The sequence below is a fragment of the Primulina eburnea genome, chromosome 3 (assembly GCF_022965805.1).
Source record: "Primulina eburnea isolate SZY01 chromosome 3, ASM2296580v1, whole genome shotgun sequence".
NCBI lineage: Eukaryota > Viridiplantae > Streptophyta > Magnoliopsida > Lamiales > Gesneriaceae > Primulina > Primulina eburnea.
The window spans coordinates 38,564,978-38,585,127 of record NC_133103.1 but is presented as its reverse complement, the minus strand read 5'-3'; the positions used below and the strand labels follow the sequence as shown (position 1 = coordinate 38,585,127).

At 38.4% G+C, this 20,150-nt stretch overlaps 2 protein-coding genes and 1 long non-coding RNA gene across 3 annotated transcripts; 1 reads left to right on the top strand and 2 right to left on the bottom strand.

Moving 5' to 3' along the window:
- Positions 1-8,972: 8,972 nt before the first annotated feature.
- LOC140827343 (uncharacterized) lies at positions 8,973-11,870 on the bottom strand. The gene is made up of 5 exons (XM_073189995.1): positions 10,898-11,870; positions 10,188-10,780; positions 9,945-10,067; positions 9,306-9,479; positions 8,973-9,185 (listed from the first exon to the last, which is right to left on the bottom strand). Exons 1-5 carry the CDS (start codon positions 11,868-11,870, stop codon positions 8,973-8,975), a joined length of 2,076 nt encoding a protein of 691 aa, XP_073046096.1.
- A 14-nt stretch (positions 11,871-11,884) lies between these two features.
- On the bottom strand, positions 11,885-13,880 carry LOC140828490 (uncharacterized). The gene is made up of 3 exons (XR_012117236.1): positions 13,546-13,880; positions 13,341-13,409; positions 11,885-12,813 (listed from the first exon to the last, which is right to left on the bottom strand). It is a non-coding gene; the product is annotated as an uncharacterized lncRNA (long non-coding RNA).
- A 114-nt stretch (positions 13,881-13,994) lies between these two features.
- LOC140827342 (uncharacterized) lies at positions 13,995-17,385 on the top strand. The gene is made up of 6 exons (XM_073189994.1): positions 13,995-14,129; positions 14,225-14,483; positions 14,610-14,708; positions 15,432-15,745; positions 15,860-16,306; positions 16,819-17,385. Exons 1-6 carry the CDS (start codon positions 13,995-13,997, stop codon positions 17,383-17,385), a joined length of 1,821 nt encoding a protein of 606 aa, XP_073046095.1.
- The last annotated feature ends 2,765 nt before the right edge of the window (positions 17,386-20,150 follow it).

Here is a 20,150-nt window from a genome sequence, read left to right as displayed (position 1 = left end):
CTCATTTTCTTCTATCTCAATCTAATTCAATCGAAAAGATCTATCGCTAAAGGATCTATAGCTAAAGAAACTATCAGCTCTAAAAGAACAAACCTCACTCTGATACCACCTGTTGTGGGGACCCGGACGCTAATCAACTTCTTAATCATCGTTGGGATTTAATTATCTGTTCTGATAAACCGGGTCTAAAATTTTTCTTTTTAAATTATATAACTGCGGAAGGTAATGGAATCTAAATACTATACATGTCTGTATATAAAAATACAATTCCGTATTAAGAATACAATAATGTACAATATGCTAATCTAAGGTTCACTACTAAAGTTCTAGTAGTAAAAATCCAATCTACTGTAAGTCCGGAATCACTACGCTATACTCGTCTTCTCTCATCGTCATCTTGACACCGATCCTTCCCCACCTGTTGTCATGCACACATACAAAACAAGACAACAGCCGGATAACTCCGGTGAGAATAAATCCTAGTATAAAACATGGTAAGCATTGATATAATTAAACTAATTCATAAAACATGCCGTCATGTATAAACACAATATATTTCATAATCTATAAAATTAAGCATGCAACTCAAATCAGATAAACATGCATATAAACAATCAAAATCATAAAAACATGCTAGCACAACTGGAAGCTATAACGATGGGTCCCATGATCTAAGAGCCACATCCATATAAGCATAAAGTCCTAATCAAATCATGTCTAGACTCGACTCGATCTATAACTCTAGGGATCCCGTTGTGAATAAGACGTCACTGGCTGTCACCTACCCTCCAATCGAGGTGCTGTACGTCTTATTCCTAGACTTCGGTCTGATCTGTATCCGCATCTACAATAGGAGAGGTGATCTTCTCCTAAGCTGTGATATCGCCGAACGTCTAGCAGTCTGGCTGATCTCCAAACTGTCCTATCTTAAATGCATGAATACAATCAGTAAACAAAGCATAATCATATAAAACATACACAAGAATATAGTATGTGATTTATTGGGCAACTCAAGTAGTGATCTCAATTGAGTTGTTTCTTCCCGAATATCACATGAATTATACCTTTGTCGTCCCCGTCTGAGGAAGATGAAGTCTCGAAGTCCAGTCTGTCCATATCCGATCTGAAATGACAAAATCAAATACACTGTATCAATGTATAGCTCAATTCACAATCTGTTCTGATCAATACTCAACTCAGTACATACTCTGATCAATCTGAACAAAACACAATCTGATCATATCAACAATATCACGATATAATCTAAATCATATCTGAATCTGATCACTCTATTCCAGCATATGAATATATAACAAATACATCTTCCGAGATGCTGAAATACAAAACACAGACATACGATATTCTTTCTTCGATCTGACTTCACATATCTATTGAATAATCTAACCAAACATACAAGAATGCTCATCTATTCATTCTTCAATCAAGAATACTACCATATCTGAATCATATATAGTTCTGACAACATCATATTTCCAAAACATCTCCAAAACGTAACAAGACTTACGTCTTTGTGTAGCTCTAATCCAGAGGAACACGATACTGCTTTCGGATTTGAATTCTGATGCACGGATTCTTCGTAAATCAAATTCTAAATTCAAAAAGTGAAATTCTCTCTCCAAGCTCTCGATTTCCTCTGAAAATCTGAATAAGACACGTTTGTACACGTGTATATATATAACATGCAAGTTAAGCAACGTGTCACATCTTCCTTGCTGTACGCATGACCGCGGGTGCGGTCATGTACTGCACCGCGGGTGCGCTCGTGCAATATTTATCATTCCATTTCTCGAAATTCAAGACCGCGGGTGCGGTACATTCCAGACCGCGGGTGCGGTGTCTTGGCCGCAGGTGCAGTGTATGCAAGACCGCGGGTGCGGTCTTGCTTCGCCCAAAATCCCTACCCTACTGGACTTACACCGCGGGTGCGGTGTCTCCCAGACCGCGGGTGCAGTCCTGCATTTTCTAAAAATACACATTTTTAATCCTTGTAACATCTCATAATCTTATCTGATTAATTCTACAAGTCTTGGGGCATTACATTAATTTTGTCTGATTAATTCTACGACAATTCTTGGGCATTACAAAATTCATAGTCGCGATCAAGAGTCTTAGCCATCATGGTTAAAAAGTCCTATTGTCTGATGTTTCTTATCTCATGTAAGATTCTACTCCAACAAGAATCATGTTCCAACAAGGTAACTAACATCACATGCTTCTATAAATATCATGTAAATGTCACGTTATTAACACGCATGTTCTCTTGTTCACTTAGCATTATTATCTCTCTCTTAAGTTTTCCTCCCCGGACTAAGATATGTAATGCCCGAATTTTAAAAAAAAATTACTGCTCATCGGTTACTATTCAAGCGCTGCGGCGCTAGAATAGTAGCGCCTAGGCGCTAGTTTTGTGCAAATTTGTCGTTGATGCGCTGAAAAGTGGCGTTGAGGCGCTACGGACACGAAAAATCAATATCTAAGTCCACTTTCACCTCTACCAATCATTTTCGTCCTCCTCGACGCAAACCCTCATCCATTTCCTCTCTATTTTCAAACTTCTTTCTAATTTTATGCGAGATATGCTCAAGAAAATTATAAAATGAAGGTAGATTTGTGATCCTCTCATCACGGGCTTCACGAGGATGTAAATATTTCCCATTTTTATTCAAGTTTGGAAATGGGTTGAAATTTAGAATTGATATGTAAATTGATATTTAAGATATTGAGATGTTGGAGATGTCGTGTTTGTGTTGGTTTGAATTTAGAATGGATATGAACATGGTTTCTTGTTTCCGTACAAGATCAGTTTTTATGCCTACTGTACTTCGGGTATATGGGACGATTTTAGTTGGATTTTGATGTTATGGTCTTCATCAAACTTGTAGATAATCAAGTTAGCCTCGATTTATTTCTTGAATCACTCAATTCCATGAAGAAATGAGAGATATATGTGAACTTTACTAAAACTAGTCTAGAAATCCGAGTTAGTGCAGATTTGTGTACATGCCTTCTGTTTAGCCGAATTCTGGGATTTATTGGTTGGGATTTGGAATTTGGTGTCCAAATGAAAGTTATAGAACATTGTCATGTCTTCGAAATGATACCAAATTGGATTGATACCATTGGATATCATGAAGTTATGCACAAAATACTAAAGTGTGCCAGAAATGTATTGACGCAGAATTCGTGGGAATTATGTTGTATGTTTCAGCTTATGAACGACTAAGTAAATTACTTTATTTGACAAAAGTTTGTGAAGAAGAATTGTTGGACATTGAGTTTTCTTGCATATCCAATTTACAGATCTCGATTTAAAGCAGTATCGAATTAATTAATAATTTTTAACGAAAATTGCTTTGTGTTGATAAATAATCTGAGTTCTTGAGTTATATATTGAAGATTCGGTTGAAGTATTGATTTGGGTTGGCTCAAGATTATTTACTTTAGGTTGGTTGATAGCGAATCGAGTAGACTGCGAGGGTTCAAGACTTCTCAACCATATATTTTGATCTCTTTTCGGTAATATTCGAAAGGTATGTTACTGTCGGTAACATACGAGGTAAAAGTATCATTTTTATTTTAAATTGAAAATTCAATGGCACGATGAACTACTTGTGATTTGATGATGATTGTGGTCTTGAGATGAGTTTATTATTATATCAAAATGATGATATTGATTTGCATCATTACATTGCATATTGAGCCACTGGTCGATTCAGATTTGATATGGCAGAGGTCGCCTTGATTTATTGATTTGTTGGACGTATGGGGCTTTATTTGAGTTGGCATAGTATATGCGGAGGTAGCTGTTATGGCATGAACACTCTCTATAGGCGCACCATAGTCCTGAGATTGTAGAACACAGCACCCCAGCTCGAGCGAATGAGTCGGTGGACGTTGCTGGGGATTCTCTCCCCTTGGGTACCCTATGACCAGATGATTTACTTGATCTTGAGATTTATTGATAGCCCACAGCTTTTGATCATGCATTGCATTATATTGCGTCTTTATGAATTTCATATGAACTATTTGTAAATTTTAATTCTCCTATTTTATTGATTGTATCATATTGGGTTTATACTCACCGGCACGTTGGCTACCTCTTGTTTTCATGTGCTTGACAGTAGGTGAGGCGAGGTTTGGGATGCCAGAGTCCAGCTCCAGGCGAGGAGATACGAGTTATGGTGGGATTCTCGTGTCTTAGGAGCTATTTGATTAATTTTGGATTACTTTAGCTCACTAGTTTATTTTGGCTTGTGAAAACTTATATTTCAAACATTTGAGACATCTAAATTATTTTGACGATGTTTATATGGATTTGTGAACCACAAATTATGTGTTATATTAAATCATTTGGTTTGTTACAATTATAATTATTAGTATTAGATATTGGACCCGGGACCCCACATTAGGTGGTATCAAAGCGTAAGATATTTGGGAAGAGGGGAGATTGAGTCAGTTCAAATTTCTTGATCATGTGATATTTTTGCTAGCATTTTCATTGTGGCATAATATGAAATACATGATTATAATTAAATATTATATTGTTGAGCTTTATTTCGAAATTTTTGAGATTATTGAGTCTCGAGAGCCAGAGATGATTGATAAAAGATTGAGATGATTGTGATATTGTGATTTTATCTTTGTTTGATCTATTGTGTATCAGACATGGATACTCGAGGTAGAGGTCGTGGTAGACCTAGACAGAACATACCAGTGGCACAAGATCAGGGCAGTGCTACTCATACTCAGATGGATATAACTCCGACTCCGATGGAGATACTGTTAGCCAGATTTCAGTCTTTGCACCCACCGATGTTGAAGGGTACAGAGAATGCGTTAGAGTGTGAGAACTGGTTGGAGAATATGGATCAATTATTTGAATCTCTTGAGTATCCAGATGATCGTAGAATCAAATTAGTTAATCATCAGTTATTGGATGTTGCTAAGAGTTGTGGCTTACGACTAAGAAAGCTTTAAAGGGTCGATGTACGATTGTTACCTAGGATATTTTAAAATCTGAATTTTATCAGTGTTTCTTTCCTACCTCTTACATAAAAGATAAGGGAGCCGAGTTTGAAAATTTAAAGCTGGGAAATCTGAATATTGAGGACTCTGTTGCTAATTTCTTGAATTTACTGAGATTTGTTCCTTATGTAGCATTCGATGAAGAAGCTAAGGCCGATCACTTCATAAATGATCTTAACCCTGATATCTTTACCTTGGTAAATAGTGGAAGGCCTAATACTTTTGATGAGGCTCTTGATCGAGCCAAGGGAGCTTAAACCGAAATCATTAGACAAAAAGGTTCTCAGTATATGCAACGAACCCAACAGCCATAGTTCCGACAGCAGTTCAGACAGGGTAATAGTGGTAGTAACAGTGGCAACATAAGAGAGCATTTTCGGGCTAGAGGCAAGCAATTTAAGAAGCATGGCGGTAATTTTTCGAGTTCTAGTGGATCGAGACAGTCTGGTTCAATTCAGAGTACTGGTTATTCAGGCCCAACTTGTGGTCACTGTGGTGGTAGACATTATACCGATCAGTGTAGGGGAGTCTCGGGAACTTGCCAATTGTGTAACCAGATGGGACACTATGCTCAAGTGTGTCCTAACCGTGGCAGTGATATATCTCAGAGTGGGGGATCATCAAGACAGACACCTCACCAGAACTGCCAGACCCTACAGTTCATTCCTATCAGCAGTAAAACCAGTCAGATCGGAACAAAAAGAGTGGTTGTCAGGGCCCGTGCTTTTAATTGATATTTAATTACCACACAACAAGGATTAAATGGTGTAAACAGCGAAAACGAGTTTAAAACGTTCATTTGGGCCTACAGAAATTTCGGCATGACCTCCCCGCAAGTAGGACATCCCAAAAATTCCAAAACACAACAATAACAATATACGCTTGAAAATAACATCAGTTTCAAAATCAACCACACCAATATCCTACAGCCGCACTAGCCAGGACTAGACACGACATACCACAAATAAAATCCAAACAACATTAAAACATAACCATACAGCTACACAGGGCATCTCCCTGGCAAATGTATGAAACCAGAATAATATATATAAATATCTGGGAACTCTGACACAAACCGACTGACTACTGGGTACCACTCGCTGACGCTCCACCAGACGCGTCAAAACCCCTGGAATGACCTGTTAAGTCATCAAAAACAACCACGACATCAAAAGAAAACAGGGGTCGGACCCCAGTATGACAAACCAGTAAAATCACGACGTATATAAAAGACATGTAATAATACCAAGTAAATGCAATGTTGTGAGATGCATGAATGGTAACAACGGAACAATGGATACCAAAAGGAGTCCAAACGAATAGCATCATCAACAGTAACAGTGGCCACCCATGCCAGGAATGCAGCATCAAATCGCCGCTCGTCCATGCACGTAGCATCGGGAATGCGAGTAGCTAAGTCGCTCGTCCCTAGCTGTCATTTGGGAATGTGGCTAATCCTAACCCACTCGTCCCTCTGATGACTCAATATCTCGACAGAATCAACATAAATAGCCGTCAAAGGAGTCAAGGCTCAATATGTTATGCCAACATAATTAATGCATGAATGCATCAAAATAAACATTCAACGCACATAATAGCAAACAACATTCACCGAATATTCTTAAACGCCAATATAAGCGTCATAATGATATAGGTTTGAGCGTAACTCAATTGCAACTTACAATACCACAGAAAATCTTAAGGAATATCGAATGAACTCGTCCAACGATATAACCTACAATATAAATTCGGTATACACTTCAATACAACGCATACCAAACGACTAAACCAAAATAAATCGTCTCGGTTAAAAGTCGAATTCCGGGCAGCCTAATAAACTCATACAAATTCTGAAATTCCAAGCTTAATACCGCAAGAAATGAAGCTAGAATGCACAACGGAAATTTTACGAAAATGGCTCGCCGGAAAAAGTCACCGGAAACACTATTCACTCCCGAAACCTAGCTGGAAATTAGGGGAAAAGCTCAATTCTTCACTTTTATAAACTAATACACCAAGAACAACCAAAAATCGAATCTAAAACCTTACCTAAAACTGAATCGAAGTCACGCACCTAGCTGCTGGAAATCATGATGATCGAGCTCAATACCTTCCAATTCATAGAAAGAAAGAAGCTAATAGAATGGAGGAAGAAAGTTTGCTAAGCTGCTGCACTATTCTCCGACCAACGGTGGCGCTGCGCGACTGAAGCAAAACCAAGAGAGGAGCGACGAGTTGCAAAGCTGGGGGAAGAGATTTCTGGAATTGAGCGATTCTGATTTCTCAAATGGGTTTGGGTTAATATTAAATAAAAAGGGAAATGGGCTGGGCTTACTTATTGTTATTGGGCCTCACAATCTCCCCCACTAATAAAATATTTCGTCCTCGAAATCTAACAAACACAACACTGATATCCACAACATTACATCTGATAATACATAGGAAATTTAGAATACATCGCGTAATTCATTACATTCTCAAACAAATGAGGCCATTCTTGTCGCATCTTTGCTTCTAATTCCCATGTAGATTCTTCTATCCATGCCTACTCCATTGCACCAAAACTAGTGGAATCGTCTTGTTCCTGAGCTGTCTTTCCTTACGGTCCAAAATTTGCATAGGATGTTCAACATAGCTAAGAGAACTGTCCAACTCCACATCCTCGACATTCAAGATATGAGACTGATCTGGCTCATACTTCCGCAACATAGATACATGAAACACATTATGTATCAAAGACAAACTCGGCGGCAAATCCAAACGGTACGCCAATGTGCCAATCCTCTCAGCAATCATATACGGACCAATATAACGTGGAACTAACTTCCCTTTATGTCCAAATCTCATAGTACCCCGGAATGGTGATACTTTCAAGAAAACATAATCGCCCTCTTGGAACTCTAAAGGTCTACGCCTTTTATTAGCATAGCTGGCTTGACGATCTTGGGCTGCTTTCATCCTTTTCTTGATCAATTCAACTTTATCTTTCATTTCTTGAATAAATTCTGGTTTTGACATCTGTCTTTCTCCTACATCTTCCCAACATATCGACGATCTGCACTTTCTTCCATACAAAGCTTCAAATGGTGCCATACCGATCGTTGCTTGGAGACTATTATTGTAAGAGAATTCAACCAAAGACAATGATTCTTGCCAACCACCATTGAAATCCATCACTACTGCTCGTAACATATCCTCTAGAGTCTGGATGGTTCTTTCTGACTAACCATCTATCTACGGGTGATAGGCAGTGCTCATAGCCAACTTTGCACCCAAAGCTGATTGCAAACTTCTCCAAAACTTCGAAGCAAATCTTGGATCACGATCAGATACTATGGTTACTGGCACACCATGCAATCTCACTATATGATCAATGTACAGTTTCGCCATTTTCAAATAAGTGCAAATACGATCATACGAAATAAAATGAGATGATTTAGACAATTTATCAACAATCACCCAAATCGCATCACAACCACGATTAGAACGAGGCAAATGAGTCACAAAATCCATAGCAATGTGCTCCCAGTTCCACTGCGGTACTTCAAGACTATGTAACATTCCACCAGGTCTCATCCTCTCAGCTTTAACTTGTTGACACATTAAACATTTAGCCACAAAATGAGAAATATCTTTCTTCATACCTTCCCACCAATAATAAGCTCTAAAGGTAGGATACATTTTTCGAATTCCTGAATGAATACTGTGCCGACTACAATGTGCTTTCTTTAGTATGGCTTCTTTCAGATCTATCAAATTTGGAACCACACGTCTACCATTAAAGCGTAGACTGCCATCTGAGATAACACTAAACTTTTCTGTCTGATATGTTCGAGACAATTCTTTCAATCTATGAATATGCGGATCGGTCTTCTGTGCTGCTTTGATTCTGGATAAAATCTGTGGCTCGACTTGAATAGATGACACTATAAAGTAGTCTCCACTGATCTGATAAGTCCATCCTGAGTTCCCAAGTGCTCGTGAACTTTAGAGATAGTCAAAGATGTCAGCATAGCATTCTGAACTTTCCTGCTGAGAGCATCTGCAACAAGATTCATTCGACCTGGTTGATACTGAATCTCACAATCAAAGTCTTTAAGTAATTCCATCCATCGACGTTGTCTCATGTTCAAGTCAGGCTGTGAGAAAAGATATTTAAGACTCTTGTGATCCTAATAAATCACAAACTGCTCACCGTACAGATAATGACGCCATAACTTCAATGCAAACACAATGGCAGCCAACTCTAAGTCATGCACTGGATATCGGGTCTCATGCGGCTTCAACTGACGAGAAGCATATGCAATCACTCGCCCATTTTGCATTAGAACACATCCAAGTCCATTTAGAGATGCATCTGAACAAACAACATATCCACCTGAGCCTGATGGCAAAGCTAGCACTGGAGCTGTTGTCAACTTTTCCTTCAAAGTCTGAAAACTTGACTCACATTCATCAGTCCATACAAAACGTCGATCTTTTTGCGTTAATTGGGTCATAGGCCTTGCTATAATATAAAATCCTTCAATGAAACGCCTATAATATCCTGCCAATCCCAAGAAACTGCGAATATCGAAAATATTCGTCGGTGTTGGCCAATTGATAACAACTTCCACTTTACTAGGATCTACTGATACTCCTTGAGCTGATATAACATGACCCAAAAATACAACTCTGTCCATCCAGAATTCACATTTAGAAAACTTTATATACAATTGTGCTGCTCTGAGTGTCTGGAGGGCCAACCTTAAATGTTCTCGATGTTCCTTCTTTGTTTTCGAATAAATCAGAATGTCATCTATGAAGACAATAACAAATCTGTCTATAAATTCTTGAAAAACACGATTCATCAAATCCATAAAAACTGCAGGAGCATTAGTCAATCCAAAAGGCATAACTAGAAATTCATAATGCCCATAACGCGTTCTAAATGCTGTCATCGGAACATCTTCCTCTCGAACTCGAAGCTGATGGTAGCCAGAACGAAGATCGATCTTTGAATACACTGACGTATCCTGCAACTGATCAAACAAGTCATCGATACGCGGCAGAGGATACTTATTCTTCATAGTAGCTTTGTTCAACTGTCTGTAATCAATGCACATTCTCATCGTTCCATCTTTCTTCTTGACAAACAATACCGGAGCTCCCCAAGGTGACATACTTGGTCTAATATAGCCTTTTTCCAATAAGTCCTGTAATTGCTCTTTCAGTTCTTTCAATTCCGCTGGAGCCAAACGGTATGGTGCTCTCGAAATAGGATTTGTCCCGGACACCAACTCAATGCTAAAATCGATTTCCCTCTGGGGTGGAAATCCAGGAATTTCATCGAAAAATACATCAAGGAATTCCTTGACAACAGGAATATCAGAAACTTCAAATCTTTTTCCCTGTGTTGTATCAACTGCATAGATCATGAATCCTTCATTTCTTGTCGACAAGATTCTAAACATTTCCATTGCTGACACTAATGGAATACGTGATTGTGAATCACTACCGTAAAAATTCCATTTACTGCCATAATACAGTCTGAATCTGACGACTCCATGGAAACAATCAACGGTAGCTCGATAATTAGACAGAGTATCCATTCCCAGAATACAGTCGAAGTCAGACATATCTAGCTTGATGAGATTAGTTATCATAATATTATCATCGAATCTAATCACAAAATTCAGAATTTTCTCATGAGACATCAAACATACACCGACAGGAGTAGAGACTGACACAGTATCTATCAACGGAACAGTAGCAATTTCATGCCCATCAACAAATATAGCAGATACAAATGAATGAGATGCTCATGTATCTATCAGTATACGAGCAGGATGATTAAAAATAAGGCAGATACCTACAATATCTCCGCCCAGTGCATCTTGAACTTGATCCTGTGTTAAAGCATGAACTCGAGCTTGCTGTGGCCCTGGGAAACGCAGCTGAACCAAACCTCTAGGCTGAGGATAGCTAGACTGCTGAAAAGACTGAGTCGGAACAAAAGGTCTAGTTGCTGGTCCTCTAAAATCCTGACCAAACTGAAGTTGCTGAAATTGTTGTCTTACTGCATTCGGACATGCCCTAGCATAATGTACAACTTGCCCACAGATATTACAAGATCCATGAACTCCCGTACACTGAGTGCTGAAATTCTTACCACCACAACGATCACAAAATACTCCAACTGGTGACCCAACTGAACTTTCACGCTGACTGCCGGAACTAGAAGAACTACTACGAGTCTGTTTCTTGAACTGTTTTCCTTTGGCCTTAAAGTTTTGCTGCTTTGGTTGCTGATAAGACTGCGAAGGCTGATACGACAATAAAGGTCGGTATAGTGGTGCACCAACTGGCATCGGCACATTGCCCCCGAAACTCTGAGGAAAACCTGATTGAACTGACTGTGGGTCTGTCAAAAGTAAACTTGCCTCCACATTCTTGGCTTTCTCAACAGCATCGGCATAATTAACAGGTGCTCCAGCTACTACTAAAGTGCAAATGGTTCGATTCAATCCTTGCATAAAATGCGATAGCTTGTTCCGATCACTGCTAGCAACATGAGGGACATATGCAAGAAGCGCTGAGAATTGAGAGGCATATTCCACTACAGTCATGTTACCTTGAGCCAATCTATTAAATTCAGCTTCCTTGGCCGAACAATACGAAGGTGGTGAATACTCTCGAGCAAACTGTGCACAAAACACATCCCAAGTAACTCTTTCACCTGACTCTTTCAAAGCTTCCTCGGTAGTTTCCCACCATAACTGGGCTCGGTCTTTTAATTGACAAATGACCAACTTAAGCTGCAATTCAGGGGTGTACATCAACATATTGAACAAACGCTTCATACTTTTTAGCCATGCAATAGCTTTCTCACCATCTTCATTCCCAAAGAATCGAGGAGGACGCATGTTCTGAAATCGGGATATGACTAGTTCCATTTCACCCATTCCTCTGGTCAACTGATCCACTTCATGCACGACGTTGACATTTCGTGCTTCACCACGAGGACGACAACCTCGTCTTCCCCAATCAGTCTCGTTAAGTCCTCTAACATTTGGAGCTTCAGACTCCTGAACAACTTCCTTTCCTTTTCTACCCTTACGTCCCGGTGCCATCAACAATACACAAGGATTTAATCCACAGGCAGAAAAATAATCGGCTGAGTATAAAAGCATAAACTTAAAATAATACGCTCTAGTCATACTGATACAATCAATTCAAAACATATACACAAGTAAGAGCAAATAATCAAACACATGCACAATCATTTTATTTGTGCCTAAACTCGAGTGTCCTAGACTCTATTTCGAGCGTATCCCAGTTACGCTCTGATACCAAACTGTCAGGGCCCGTGCTTTTAATTGATATTTAATTACCAAACAACAAGGATTAAATGGTGTAAACAGCGAAAACGAGTTTAAAACGTTCATTTGGGCCTACAGAAAATTCGGCATGACTTCCCCGCAAGTAGGACATCCCAAAAATTCCAAAACACAATAATAACAATATACGCTCGAAAATAACATCAGTTTCACAATCAACCACACCAACATCCTACAGCCGCACTAGCCAGGACTAGACACAACATACCACAAATAAAATCCAAACAACATTAAAACATAACCATACAGCTACACAGGGCATCTCCCTCGCAAATGTATCAAACTAGAATAATATATATAAATATCTGGGAACTCTGACACAAACCGACTGACTACTGGGTACCACTCGCTGACGCTCCACCAGACGCGTCAAAACCCCTGGAATGACCTGTTACGTCATCAAAAACAACCACAACATCAAAATAAAACAGGGGTCGGACCCCAGTACGACAAACCAGTAAAATCATGAAGTATATAAAAGACATAAAATAATACCAAGTAAATGCAATGCTATGAGATGCATGAATGGTAACAACGGAACAATGGATACCAAAAGGAGTCCAAACGAATAGCATCATCAACAGTAACAATGGCCACCCGTGCCTGGAATGCAGCATCAAATCACCGCTCGTCCATGCACGTAGCATCGAGAATGCGAGTAGCTAAGTCGCTCGTCCCTAGCTGTCATCTGGGAATGTGGCTAATCCTAACCCACTCGTCCCTCTGATGATTCAATATCTCAACAGAATCAACATAAATAGCCATCAAAGGAGTCAAGGCTCAATATGTTATGCCAACATAATTAATGCATGAATGCATCAAAATAAACATTCAATGCACATAATAGCAAACAACATTCACCTAATATTCTTTAACTCCAATATAAGCGTCATAATGATATATGTTTGAGCGTACCTCAATTGCAACTTACAATACCACAGAAAATCTTAAGGAATATCGAATGAACTCGTCCAATGATATAACCTACAATATAAATTCGCTATACACTTCAATACAATGCATACCAAACGACTAAACCAAAATAAATCGTCTCGGTTAAAAGTCGAATTCTGGGCAGCCAAATAAACTCATACAAATTCTGAAATTCCAAGCTTAATACCTCAAGAAACGAAGCTAGAATGCACAACGGAAATTTTGCGAAAATGGCTCGCCGGAAAAAGTCACCGGAAACACTGTTCACGCCCGAAACCTAGCTGGAAATTAGGGGAAAAGCTCAATTCTTCACTTTTATAAACTAATACACCAAGAACAACCAAAAATCGAAGCTAAAACCTTACCTAAAACCGAATCGAAGTCACGCACCTAGCTGCTGGAAATCATGATGATCGAGCTCAATACCTTCCAATTCATAGCAAGAAAGAAGCTAATAGAATGGAGGAAGAAAGTTTGCTAAGCTGCTGCACTATTCTCCGACCAACGGTGGCGCTGCGCGACTGAAGCAGAACCAAGAGAGGAGCGACGAGTTGCAAAGCTGGGGGAAGAGATTTCTGGAATTGAGCGATTCTGATTTCTCAAATGGGTTTGGGTTAATATTAAATAAAAAGGGAAATGGGCTGGGCTTACTTATTGTTATTGGGCCTCACAGTGGTAGCCACAAGGGAGGACAACCACCTAGACAGCAGGCCCGAGTTTTTGCACTCACTGAGGATGAGGCACATAATGCTCCAGATAATGTCATTGCAGGTAATTGTCTTCTCTCAAGTTATCCTGCTTATGTTTTGATGGATACAAGTGTATCACATACTTTCATAGCTGAGCACTTTGTCACATTGCATTAGTTGAATTCTATGCCATTATCGTCTATATTATCTATTTCTACTCCATTGGGCAAAGTGATGAGGTCAGTTGAAATGATAAGTGGTTGTGAATTTTGTTATGAGGTTAATGTCATTGAACTTGATTGTATTGTATTGGAGATATCTGATTTTGACTGCGTAGTTGGCATTGACATGTTGACAAGATACAAGGCCACTGTAGATTGTTTTCAGAAGGTAGTTATGTTTAGGCCTGATATGACAGATCACTGGACGTTCTATGGTAAGGGTTCTCGAGCTAAGATTCCTTTGATATCTGTTTTGTCCATGACTCATTTGTTGCAGAAAGGAGCAGAATGTTTCTTGGTTTATGCAATTGATATTTCAAGGTCAGTACCTAAATTGGCAGATATTCCAATTGTTAGTGAATTTTCAGATGTATTTCCAGATGAAATTCCATTATTTCCTCCAGTCCGAGAGATTGAGTTCAACATTGAGTTGATGCCAGGTACACAGCCTATTTCTAGAGCTCCTTATAGAATGACGCCAATTGAATTGAAGGAACTAAAGGAAAAACTTGAGTATCTACTGGCTAAATGATATATAATACCAAGTGTTTCACCTTGGGGTGCTCCGGTTTTATTCGTGAAGAAGAAAGACTGGTCTATGAGACTTTGTGTCGATTATAGACAGTTGAATAAAGCCACAATAAAAAAATAAGTATCCTTTGCCAAGGATTGATGATCTCTTTGACCAGTTTCAGGGTTTTTCAGTATAGTCTAAGATTGATTTAAGATCCGGATATCACTAGTTAAGATTTAGAGAGGCAGATGTTCCTAAAACTTCTTTTCGTACCAGGTATGGGCATTTTGAAATTTTGGTTATGCCTTTCGGGTTGACCAATTCACCTGCAATATTTATGGATTTGATGAACCGTGTGTTTCAAAGGTATATAGATCAATTTGTTGTGATATTCATTTATGATAGTTTATTTATTCAAAATCTGAATTTGAGCATTCCGAGCATTTGAGAGATGTTTTGCTGATTTTGAGAAATGAAAAGTTGTATGCTAAATTTTCCAAATGCGAGTTTTGGTTGGATAGAGTGGTTTTCCTTGGACATGTGATTTCAAGTGCTGGTATATCATTTGATCCGAGTAAAGTTGAGGCAATCATCAATTGGTCTAGACCGACATTAGTTCATGAGGTGCGTAGTTTTATGGATTTGACAGGATATTATCGTAGATTTATTGAAGGATTCTCACAGATTGTGAGGCCAATTACCCAGCTGACACAAAAGAATGCATCATTTATTTGGTCGCAAGCATGTGGTGCTAGTTTTGTTGAACTTAAGCAGAGATTGACTAGTGCTCCAATTCTGACTATTCCATCAGGTGTAAGAGGATTTACATTGCACACTGATGCTTCACATCAAGGACTGGGTTGTGTATTAATGCAGCATGGCCATGTGGTTGCCTATGCTTCACGACAGTTGAAGCCACATGAGTCTAAATACCCAGTGCATGACTTGGAACTAGTAGCAGTGGTTTTTGCCCTAAAGATTTGGCGTCACTACTTGTATGGGGAGAAATTTGAGATATTCATTGATCACAAGAGTTTGAAATATCTCTTTTCACAAACAGAGCTGAACATGAGACAGGGTCGTTGGTTAGATTTGTTGAAAGACTATGATTGCAAAATGAAATATTATCCAAGCAAGTTTAATGCAGCAGCCGATGCTTTGAGTAGAAAAGTATTCAATATGTCCTTGATCACTAGCAGTGTATCTGATCTAGTAGAAGAATGTTGTCTTTCTGGTTTGGATTTTGTGGTAGATACTCAACCTGTAAAAGTATTTATGATTCAGGCAGGGCCAGAGTTGTTTGTCAAAATTAGAGAGGCCCAAAGGTTAGATCAAAGCATTCAAAAATCAGTTGAACTCGTCAGATCAGGACATCGATCAGAATTTCAGGTCAATAATGAGGGTATGTTGTTTGTGAATGATCGTATTGTAGTTCCTAATATTTCAGAATTGAGGATACAGATTTTGCGTAATGCTCATTGCAGTAAGTTCAGTGTACAACCTGGAAGTAAAAAGATGTACAATGTTTTGAAGAAACAATTTTGGTGGAAAAGAATGAAATCTGACATAGCAGAATTTGTATCTCGTTGTTTGAATTGTCAACAAGTGAAAGCAGAAAAGAAGCGTCTTTTCATACCCTTAAGGTTCAAGAATGGAAGTGGGACCATATCACCATGGAATTCGTCACGAAATTGCCGAGGTCGTCGAGGGGTTGTGATGCAATTTGGGTTATCGTTGACAGATGAACCAAGTTTTCGTGTTTCATTCCTTATCAGATGACATATAGGCATGATCAGATGGCCAGATTGTACATCAGAGAAGTTTTGAGATTGCATGGTGTGCCTGTGTCCATTATATCATGACGTGATCCCAGATTTTCTTCTCATTTTTGGTAGAGTTTACAAGAGGCCCTTGGTACTCGTTTGCATTTGAGTACCGCATATCATCCTCAGGTAGACGGACAGTCAGAATGTACTATTCAGACATTAGAGGATATGCTGAGAGCTGTAGTGATGGATTTTGGTATTGGTTGGCAGGATTCGTTACCACATGTCGAGTTTTCTTATAACAACAGTTATCAAATGAGCATTGTAATGTTACCATTTGAAGCACTATATGACAGGAAGTGTCGATCTCTTTTGCATTGGGACGATTTATCTGAAGCGCCAATTGTAGGACCTGATATGATAAGAGATATGACAGAGAAGGTGAAATTGATTCAGAGTCGTATGCTAGCTGCTCAGGATAGGCAGGCTAAGTATGCAAATATCAGGACACGACCGTTGATTTTTGAGAAAGGTGACAGAGTTTTTCTGAAAATATCTCCTTTCCGTGGTACAGTTAGATTTGGAAAGAAAGGTAAATTATCACCAAGATTCATAGGTCCGTATGAGAATTTGGAACGTGTTGCTGATTTGGCTTATAGATTAGCTCTTCCTCCTACTTTATCAGGTGTTCATGATGTTTTTCATGTGTCCATGTTGAGGAAATATCATCTAGATCATTCTCATGTGATTCCACCTGACGAGGTTGAGTTAGATCAGACTTTGAGTTATATTGAGAGACCGATTCAAATTCTAGACAGAAAAGATAAGCAACTCTGAAATTAATTGATACCGTTGATTAAAGTACAGTGGAACAGACATGGTATCAAGGAGGCAACTTGGGAATTAGAAGACAATATGAGACATAAATATCCAGAGTTATTAAAATGAAGTATGCTTCTATTTCTCGGTCTTACTTTCAGTATTGATCATTACGTCGTAGACTTGAAATTGATGATTTTATTTCGAGGACAAATCTATTTTTAGAGGGGAGCAATACCTAATGTGGGACCTCGGGTCCGATATCTAATACTAATAATTATAATTGTAACAAAACAAATGATTTAATAAAACACATAATCCGTGGTTCACAAATCCACATAAACATCGTCAAAATAATTTAAATGTCTCAAATGAATGAAATATAAGTTTTAACATGTCAAGATAAACTAGTGAGCCAAAGTAATCCAAACTTCATCAAATAGCTCCTAAGACCCGAGAGTCCCACTCTAACTCGTATCTCCTCGCCTGGAGCTGGACTCTGGCATCCGAAGCCTCGCCTCATCTACCGTCAAGCACATGAAAACAAGAGGTAGCCGACGTGCCGGTGAGTATAAACCCAGTATGATACAATCAATAACATATGAGAATTAAAATTTACAAATAATTCATATGAAGTTCATAAAGACGCAATATAATGCAATGCATGATCAGAAGCTGTGGGCTATCAATAAATCTCAAGATCAAGTGAATCATCTGGTGATAGGGTACCTAAGGGAAGAGAATCCCCCAGCAACATCCACCGACTAACCTCTTGAGGTGGGGTGCTGTGTTCTACAATCCCAGGACTATGGTGCGCTTATATAGAGTGTTCATGCCATAACAGACATTAAATGATTTGTCGCCTTCAAGAGGTTAGTCAGATCAATATCATCATTTTGATATAATAATAAACTCTATATAAGCATCAGAGTGTTCTTGTCGCCTCATTAACCATAAGTTAATATGGCTATTATTCTAGCGTCGAAGCGCTTGAATAGTAACCGATGAACATTGAAAGGTGGAGGACGGCTGGATCATTTAACAGGTACTGGACCTTCAGAGAAAGATCCAAAATTTGCATCTTGGGATGAACAAGATTCCATGGTACTATCATGGCTATGGAACTTGATGATGCTTGAGATTAGCAATACGCGCATGTTCCTTGGATCGGCCAAAGAAATTTGTGAGTCCATGCGACAGACTTACTCCAGGCTAATGACACAACCCAGATTTACGAAGTTAAGCCAAAGATCCCAACAACAAAGAAAGGAAATCATACCACAACAGAGTATGCTAATCTCTTACAAGGAGTATGGCAAGAGCTGGAACAATACCAGTGCATTAATATGACTTGTGCATCAGATGCTATAGTCTTAAAGCTGTTTTATGAATTTCTAGTTGTCCTCAACATGGAGTTCGATGTAGTCAGAGCGCAAATTTTAGGAAAGACAGATTTACCTTCATTAAATGAAACAATCTCTACCATTTGGGCAGAAGAGGTGCCGTAGAAGGGTGATGCTCGAGACACGCGGAGAGGAAGGATCTTCACTTGTTGCTAAAACTGAAACGTCCCTTGATTTTTAACTTTAAAATCCTATTAATTTTTTTAATCATTCAAAATACTCATTTAAAACAACTCAACTTTTAAAAATCTTAAATGCGTAAAAATTCATAAATCGTCAATCACAAATATTGTACGTCCACTTTTAAAATAATCCAAAACTAGACATTAAAATAAAGCTTAAAATCTCTAAATAAATAATTCTCAAAATCTTTAAGTAAAAACTTTAAATACTAAATAAGTGCGTAAAATAAAGTCCCTTGAGAGTGTACTATCGAACTCTATCCACTCAAGCGTTAGCGTCTCCCTCAAAATCGTCCTCACCTGCAACCATCCAAATCTAGTGAGTCTAATGGCTCAGCATGTTCTAACCATATGTATCAAATAATACATATACAGACACATGCATTGAAATCATAATTTTATTTAAAATAACAAGCATAAATTTGTAAGCTTAAATAAATCATAAATCATTAAATCGTAAAACTTTCCATCATTGTATATCATTTGGGTGAAGTTTGATCTTTGAAGTGACTAGCTATAATTGTATCATCATGTGGTCGACTGATCAGTCTTAGCTCACCAAGTATATGGGGGCGGGGCGTCAACAACTTTCGTCACTAGGCCGTCGTCATATATGAAAATACGATCTTCAGGATTCCTTTGGGGCCTTCTCCTGTAAATGGGCTCCCTCTGGGCTTTTCCCTCACGATATCCCCAATCATATCATATCATATTTGAAACGACCTCGATTTTTTTTCTTTTTTTCTAATTATAAATCATAACTCAAAAATTCTAAAATAAATAACTTAACATTTTCATAAATCATAATAATTCAACATATAAAATCTCAAGTTCATGAAATAAATATCTAAATCGTCGGTTAACCAAAAATCCTATTTCGACCTTTAAAAAGATCAACTAACACAAAATTAAAGCATAAAATATCTCTAATAAAATCATTAACATAAATCTTTTAAAACTTATATCTAAAATTTTTTTAAACATAAAGGTCCCTCGGGAGTGTATTATTGCACTTGATCCACTCAATCATCAGCGCCTCCCATAAAATCATCAAATCCTGCATCATACAAACCTAGTAAGTCTAATGACAAATCACGTTCTAAACATGAGTACCAAATAATACATATATACAATCACATGCATTTAAAAAGCATAATTTTATTTAAAATAGCTTTTGAACAATAATAAACCATTTAAA